The sequence below is a fragment of the Euphorbia lathyris genome, chromosome 2 (genome assembly GCF_963576675.1).
Source record: "Euphorbia lathyris chromosome 2, ddEupLath1.1, whole genome shotgun sequence".
Classification (NCBI taxonomy): domain Eukaryota; kingdom Viridiplantae; phylum Streptophyta; class Magnoliopsida; order Malpighiales; family Euphorbiaceae; genus Euphorbia; species Euphorbia lathyris.
Genome location: NC_088911.1, coordinates 16,877,724 through 16,886,232, shown reverse-complemented (window position 1 = coordinate 16,886,232; position 8,509 = coordinate 16,877,724). Strand labels below are relative to the sequence as shown.

The 8,509-nt window shown below is 35.6% G+C and overlaps 1 protein-coding gene across 3 annotated transcripts; it reads left to right on the top strand.

Moving 5' to 3' along the window:
* The first annotated feature begins 1,354 nt into the window (after window positions 1–1,354).
* Window positions 1,355–7,713, top strand: LOC136216959 (uncharacterized). Of its 3 annotated transcripts, XM_066003507.1 has the most exons (8): window positions 1,356–1,739; window positions 1,940–2,394; window positions 3,467–3,685; window positions 3,971–4,038; window positions 4,153–5,779; window positions 5,866–6,029; window positions 6,114–6,300; window positions 6,404–7,707. In XM_066003507.1, exons 3-8 carry the CDS (start codon window positions 3,535–3,537, stop codon window positions 7,045–7,047), a joined length of 2,841 nt encoding a protein of 946 aa, XP_065859579.1. In that variant the 5' UTR covers window positions 1,356–1,739; window positions 1,940–2,394; window positions 3,467–3,534; the 3' UTR covers window positions 7,048–7,707. The 3 variants fall into 3 exon arrangements, with proteins under 3 accessions (XP_065859580.1, XP_065859581.1, XP_065859579.1); XM_066003508.1 differs by having other exon boundaries at window positions 1,355–2,394; window positions 4,153–5,764; window positions 6,404–7,713; XM_066003509.1 differs by having other exon boundaries at window positions 1,355–2,394; window positions 6,458–7,711.
* The last annotated feature ends 796 nt before the right edge of the window (window positions 7,714–8,509 follow it).

Below are 8,509 nucleotides of genomic sequence, written 5' to 3'. Positions count from 1 at the left end.
GTGTAGGGAATTATTACCTTTTTTTACATTTTTCTTTCCTTAAAAAACAAGATATAGTTTTTTGGTTAAACAATACAATGGTTAAGATTCAAATTTGATTTCCATTTACATTAAATTTAAATTACACCAATAACCCAAAACTTTCTTCCATTATTTTTCTCCAAACATTGACCTAATTCAACAAAATTGGTTAATAAAATATAAATACAACACATAGATTTTAAATTAAATCCGTAGATTTGTTTTTCTTTTTTTCAAGATAATGATGATAATATCCATAGCTTTACTATTTATTATCATGAAATACCGATTAATTTAATTCTACGATTAAAAATTATATTATTTTTTTTAAATATAAACTTCATTAATGGACCGTAAACCGATAATAGTTTAACATAGCAGAGAAAATAAAAATCGATAAAACATAAAAAAAATTGAACTAGCACAATTAGAAGTCGATCTAGTAAACACATGGACCAGATTATTTGCTTGTTTTCTAATATAACGGACCCCGTTATTATTTGATAACAAAGATCTGCAGTTGGCGATAATATTTCCAAACTCAGAATGATCAATAACATCAAAATGAATTGCATCATGAACAAGCTTAGAATCAGTTTATATTAAATTTTATAAAGAAAATATAGTTTTAATTTTACTTTTTTTAAGTCGTTCGATAAATTCTTTCAATATCTATTTAAGAAAGGACTTTGATCCGAATGTTCGAAAGGGCCTGAATGATGAAGATCGGATTGCAGTTACTCATTTACGGATTTGGATTTCCAAAAAATATATGGTTCATTGTTTTTTTTTGTGTGTTTTTTATACCTTTTATGGTTTTTTCTTGCTCTTTGTAATCGTCTTTATCCATCTGTGGATTTTGTAAGGTTTTATTCCTTATGGTTTTCTGATTGTATTTGGACTAATGAATATATAGAAGCATTTTATCAAAAAAAAAATATATATCTATTTAAAAAAGAAAAATTTTAAGCTAAAATTCCTATTTCTTTTTATAAAAATATAATTGATCAAAATAATTTTGGGGTTTTACCCCTATTATTATTGTTATTGATTTTATCGATAAATCCATATATTTGTTTAATTGTTTTTTTTTTTAAGAATTTAATTGTTTGTTGAAACTGTTGTTGATTTAATGAAGAAAATATTAACCTTTACCCATTTTCCCCACCAATAAAAAAAACCCCGTTAGAAAAAAGAAAAAGGAAAAAGTATTATTTCACAACTGAAATAACAAAAGCACCCTTATATTATCATATATTTACATTTGTGCCCCAGCTACAGCCATTGATTTCTGTTTTGTTTGCGTTTGTCTCCAAACTCTCCTCTAATTTCATCTCAGAGAGCGATTGACAGTCCATTCCATTGTTTTTCTTTCTCTCTCTAGACAATGAAAAAGTAACCCCCAAAACGTCATGAGGAGAGAGAAAAGAACCCCAAAAAGGGGGTTTTAGAGAGAGAGAGAAAGATTGTGACTTTGATGATGATAGTTGAACATGGAATTGCAGAGAAGAGAAAGAAATTAAAATGGGGAAAAAAAAAGATAAAGTTTTTCTTCAATACAAAGCTCTCTCTTTACGGGCCCATTTACCCAACTGTCATGTATTCTTCATCTTCTTCCTCTTCCTCTACACTTTCTAAAGCTTTCAACTTTCTTTCACTTTCACACTTAGCCTGTAATGTCTGCCGATACGAGAAGAATTTGTCCTTAAAAATAATGGGTCGGTGCTAGATAAGCATTTTTTTAAGTCTTTTATTCAAGCTTCTTTCTCTTTATGCTTGTCAAAAGATGCCCACTTACCCACTAAGAGGGGGAAATCCCTGTTTTACCGTCTGATTTTGCTGAATTTTATTTAATTTCTTTGAAAATTCATTTGGGTTTTTCTTTTTTCGTCGTCTTCTTCATATAAATTTCTTTCAGGAACCTTTTTTCTTCCTGATCATGTATCGAGAAACTTGGTGATTACTGTTTTGAGTGTTGAAGAAAAGGTTGGCTCAGCGCTGCTGTGCTGATTGCCAACGAGAAAAAGTAAATTGATTCTCCGATTGGGGGTTTTATTGAAGTTGGATTTGAGCTATTGATATTCAGCAAGTTAGATTGTTGGTGTGGTTTTGTTATTTGTGGAAGTTTGAAATTGAATTGTTCTTCAATTTGGGGGAAGATCAAAATACCGAAAGTTCAGAGAATCTTCTGGCGCTTGTGGAGAACCCTTTTTAACAATCTTGCCAATTAACTTCCTAAGTAAGCTTAGACTATCTTGTGCTTGACGATTCTGGGGATGCTTCAGGCGCTGAAATTGGAATTTTTGTCTATTTCTCCTTTCTTCAAGTTTATCCAGCTGCATTGTTCTTCTTCTTGGCCTTATCGAATTTCAGGTATCTGTTTTAAGGCTTGATTTCCTCCTTATTCTCATTCCTTCTTCTTCCTGGAACAATTTGATGATTTGGGTGTTGTTGTTTCTGGATATTTTGGATGATCTTGAAAATTCAGTATGTAATGTCTGTGCTTTATCAAATTATTGCTAGGGTTCTTAGATCACTGGTATAGGATCTTATGTGATGTTCAATTGAATGCTGTCAGTTGATTGATCATCAGTATGTTGAGGATTCATGATTGTCATTAGAACATCTTTTTGTTCATTGAAGAAGTTAGGTCTTTTCCAAGATGAGAATGATACTCTCTCCCTTAGTTTAGTTCTATTAATTTCTGACAAAACAACACAATTACGGACACAACCTCTTGACCCGACTCATTTGACACGATTATCATTTTTGTGTGATTTATAGTAGAAATAGCATGATTATAATACGATAACCTGTTTTCACTCCTATTCTCCTTGTAGTAGTTGCTTTCTTTGCCTAAAATTGGGGGGAAATTGAGCCTGCCTGTAGATTTTTCTACTTGCTTCTGTGTTTCATTAGTTTTCTTTGATTATGACCTTAGAGGGAAAGATGATGCCTTTCAGAACATTATAGCCAATTTGTTACGTGATAAGATTTTTTGACTTCTTTGCTATTTTGCAATGTCATACTGATACGACATAGGCCATTAGATTTCGTATCAGATATCTGCTTAATAGCATTTGGGTTTGGGTGATTGTTGGGCTGTCAATTTTGACACAACAACATGATTGCCATAGACAATCCGATCATTTTTGTTGCGTTTTTATCATATATAATCATGTCGAGTATGTAAATTGCATAACACGATTATAACACAATAATCGGTTTTATTGAGCATCTTCATGAATATTCGCTTCTATGTGCAACTTCTTCTTCTATGTTGTATGCAATCATATCAAATGTCATTGTTCTTATTTATTTCCTTTCAGAACTATATTGATGAGGAATGCATTCGGTATCTCTCAATCCATATATTGATGTTTTGAGCTGAAAGTGTTTATAGGAATTAACTTGAATAGCTGGTTTTTGCTTTGCCATTTACCAGATTTCTAGCGCTCGAACTAGTGAGAATCATTGGACCAGCGAAGCATAAATTGTAACAAATCACTCATCATGGCAAAGAAATCTAAAAAACGTGCTGTGAGACAGGAAAGAGACCAATCTGGATGTATGTGGGGTATAATTAGTATGTTTGACTTCCGCCATGGTCGAACAACTCAGAAGCTGATTACAGATAAGAGACGCGGGACCAAGCATGCCAATGGTAAGAAATTCTCTTCTAACTCCAGATGAATCTTAAAAGTTAATCATGTGTACCGTCGTTTAGGCACATTGTTAGAGATCCTATAGAAGTTGTAATGAATTTTAATAAGATAAAGAGAAATCTAGAAATTATGTCTGGTCTGCAAACATTTTTCATACAATCGACAGTTTCCTAGATATCATGTTTGTATACGAAGCATTTTTCTACAAATTTTTACTGCTTTAAGTTCTTTTTCGTAGAAGTTGGAATGCTTAGATTAATTGGTGGCTGTCTTTTCTTCTGCAGCTGCTGGGAAAGCAATGAATAAGCCTGATTTATTGATCGATCTTGGCGAAAATTGTCAAGTCACTTCTGTAAGTGTGTCGATTATGCATCAAAACTAAATGTTTATTTCGAATTTATTTCATCCTTAAGATTATGGGCCGTCTTTTGTACATTACTTATAATTATTCATTTGAAAATATCAGGGCAGCGAAGAAAACATCGTACGAGGAACCGATGCTGGTAAGCCAAGTGTGAAGAAACTGATGGAAAAAGAGATGTACTGTGAGGAAGACACTAAGGAGATAAATATTGCCGAAGCGGAACCAAAACCATCTAACCCAGAAGATAAAGGATACAAAAAGAAAAGCCGCAAAAGAACAAGCAGAAATCGCACAAAAAGTGGTGAGATATACGTAGACGATATGGAGGCTGCTCGTAATGCGGAATTTGAAAAGCCTGGTCATCAGAATTCGGAAATGCAATCTACTAGTGATATTGATATGGATGTTCTTATGGAAGAATTCTTCCGCCAGATCCATCATATTAGTTGCACAAAGCATGGCCAGCACGAAGAAACTTACAACTGCCGGAAACAGAAAAATCCCGATTTTGAAGAGAAATTGAGTGAGGCCATCAAACTTTTTATAAGTCAGAGGCTCATCAATGGAAAACATGAAACAGGAGAATCTGACCGTCCTTCCAAAGAGCTCATGGATGCCCTTAAAATTCTAAGTTTGGATGAGGAGCTTTCTATGAAACTCTTACAAGGTCCAAAGTCGGTTCTGGTGCAATATTTTGAGAACTTATGGAATGCGCAGGTTGAGAAAGATGGAATCTCCAAGCCACTTGGAGGATCTAACTTGTCGGAGCAGGAGATCCATGACTTAAAACAGCCCGAGAAGGTCACTCGTAGCAAAGATCGCAATTTTTTTAGAAGGAAAGCCAAATCTATAGACAAATACCAATCAAAGGGAGACAAGGTTTCTCAAAGTTCAAAAACGATTGTTATCTTAAAGCCAGCAGCTGGAGCCTCGGAAAAGCCTGATGCTGAAGGAAGCCATAGGCCAGCATCAGAATGTCATATTGATGTCAGCGACAATGGACCGAATGAAAGAGTTGGTTCCCACTTTTTTTTAACTGAGATCAAAAGAAGGCTAAAGCAGGCTATGGGAAAAGAACATCAGGAGATGCCTCCGAATGGTGTTTCGAAGAGATTTTTTAAAGAACATCAGGCTAAGGGAGATGATGTAAAAAGATACAAGGAAAATGCTGGAAGAAACTCTCCGACTAAAGACCACTTCTTTATCGAAAAAATTGCCAGGCCGCCAGTTGGTATGAAAAAGGGGGAGAGGACTGACAAGTTGAAAGAGCGTGAAATAAGTAAAGATCATGCAACTGTTCTTTATCCGAGGCAAAGATTATCTAACATTTATACGGAGGCCAAAAAACATCTTTCCGAGATGTTCACTAGTGGGACTGGGGATTCGGATTTTTCGAATAGACAGGTTCCGAAATCCCTTGGGAGGATTCTGTCTCTTCCTGAGTACAACTATTCTCCTGTTGGCAGTCCTGGAAGGGATTGGGGGCAAGGCTTTGTTGCTGCACAGACAAGATTTTCTACCACCGACAAATTTCCGAAACCAGAAAACAATGTTAACCCTCTTGGTCAGGAGACAAGAAACTCGGATGCTGAGTTATGCCCTTCCGAAGACAGCACTCATAAAAAGGCGGAAGCTTTTTCAAATTCAAATACAAGCGTCTCACATGAAATTGTCGATCGTGAAGTGGAAATAACCTCATGCACGATCGGAGATGGTACGACTTTCCAAGGTATTAATTTGTAGCTGTCTACTATATAGAGTGCTAAAACATTATGCCTATATCTTTCCTTAATTTTCGTCCTTCTAATTTTGCAGGTGATGTGGAAGTTGCAAAAACAACTGAAATCTTAGTCCTGGCAGACAACAAGATCGTTGATACTCTTTCTGAACCAAATGACTTTGTGATGACCAGACATGACCAGAACGCTGACGTTTTTGAAGTTTGTGATACAGAAGGGTTTTCTGAATGCTCGAAACGTGTAATTAACTTGCTGGTTTTTGTGTCCTTGCTACTTGAAGTGTTTGAAACATTGACCTAACGGACCTTATTGCTCCTTTTGTAGGATTTACATGAAGAACATCAGTCTCCACCTTCTATACTAACATCCCCGCCCTCCGCTTCAGTCAACAAGAAGGATTATAATCTTGATGGTGCTGTAGAGGTATCAGAGCGGTGGAGTCCTGTATCTGTTCTCGAGCCACTTTTTATTGAGGAGGACATTAGCCCAGCAAGCATCAGATCACAACCGGGTAGGCAATCATACAAAAGCTCGTTTTCTTCTAATTGTCGGTTTTATAGCTATGCATGATAAAATTGTATTTTACCTAATACCAGTTATATATGCATATTCAGCTGATTTACCTATCCAACCCTTGAGAATTAAGTTTGAAGAGCTTGTCCAATCAGCTGCAGATCCCGGCGCCCCTTTGAAAGCTTGTATACAGTATGAGGATTCGATATTCGAGTACGTAAAAGCAGTGTTGCAAGCCTCTGAACTGAATTGGGATGAATTCTATACCATGTCGAATTCTTCAGATCCGCTTCTTGACCCATCGATATTCGACGAGGTAGGGTTCTTGCCCAACGAGCTTTGTAAAGACAAGCAACTTCTATTTGATTGTATCAATGAGGGTCTCATGGAGGTATATGGACGCTACTTCGGTTTCCCCCTCGGGCTGTCATTTACGAAATCTACTACCCTGCCTGCTCCTGACTTGAAACATGCTATTTATGAGGTCTGGAGAGGAGTGTGTTGGTACCTGCGCCCATTGCCACTGCCTCGCACGCTAGAGCAGATTGTCAAGAAAGACATGTCGAAAACCGGAACGTGGATGGATATGCAATCTGATTGCGAAACCATGATTGTTGAGATAGGTGAAGCCATTTTAAGTGATCTGTTGGAAGAAACAACGTTAAGCTGTATAAACGAAAGTTCAGAAAATGGGAATACTTCAATTCCAGTTGAGCTGATGGATGAGAACACTGGCGATTCGTAAACAACGAGCCACAGCTCTTAATTCGTTCATAACAATAACGGACCTACTTCCTTTCTAGGCGAGAAGGAAAGCAAGTCATTCATTCATCACTCATGCAGCAGATTGCATCTCAGCAGCTACAGGTAATAAAACTTTCGAGTATCCCCAACATGACTCTAGACGGACTTTTCCCCCTAACTTATCGTTACAATCATGTACATAAAGAACAGTTCGGTAAAACTAAGAGAGCCCCGAAAGCTCTTTTAGGCAAAAACATCTCAAAAATGAAGAATGCATTCATACTTCATTGTCAGGAAACAGAAAACTTCGGAATCACAATCCGCAAGCACTTCTTGCAATCGAAACAAAAGACTACTCAGCTCTCGATCAACTACATCAGAATTCGACTTGTGTGCTAGTCTTTCTTGTTAATTTTATCCTGATTTCATTAATTCTTCTTCTTCTTAGCAGGTTTTTTTGGGGGGTCTCTTTTTCTGTGAGTTTGTAAGTATAACGAGTTAGTTGTAATATAGGGGGTGATTTTACACAGAGTGTTGTGTGCACCATTAACACAAGCTATGGTTGTTTTGTGTAATGTTTTATGAATAATTTTAACACAGGGAAAAAAAAAAAAAAAGGGAATACAGACACCATAACCATGCTTTGTTACTTTTGAAATTTGGTGGAAGATTTTAGAGATTTTGTTTGGAAAGTTTGCCCATAAATTGTTTCTTCCTGTCGGCCATTGTTATGAAATGAAGATTAGGTTGATGCTGTTCCAATGCAAGTGTACAAAGGTAATAAAGGAATTTGTGGCCATCACATCATATTAAAATATTTCAATTGATGGATACCACAACCTATTTAAGAATAAAACAAGAAAAATAGCTACTTCAATATTTCAATTGATGGATACCACAACCTATTTAAGAATAAAACAAGAAAAATAGCTACTTCTAGACTTCTTTCCGGGTAGAACTGAACTTCAATTTTTAACAGTATGATTGCTGAACTTTACACTTTTTAATATCGGCGGCTACTTGACAATTTTCGTTTTGAGGTTATTTAAGTGTTGTTTGGTTAGGAGAGAGGGTGAATTTTTAGAGAGATAAAGATCCCAAAAAAAAGTGATTTTAGAAAATAGAAAATGTGATTTCATGGTAAATTTCGTTCTGAACAATTTTAATTCTTGAATATTTACATTTTGAGGTCATTAGCAGTTATTGTGAAGAGTTAGTTAAAATTGAGTAACCACGTGTGTTTAAAAAATGTAAAATTTAAGGGTCAGATTGTTAATAATTGAAGTTTAGTGGTCATAGTGTTGCCATGAGTGTAATCTACCCAATTCTTATCATTTTATCTAATATTTTAAATTTTATAGATTAAGTTTCTAATCTTTCAATTTGATCCATTTAAGTCTTCCATGAAATTAGGAATACACTGGTTTTTTTGAGGAAGCCAATAGGCAGAGCTTATTGATCTC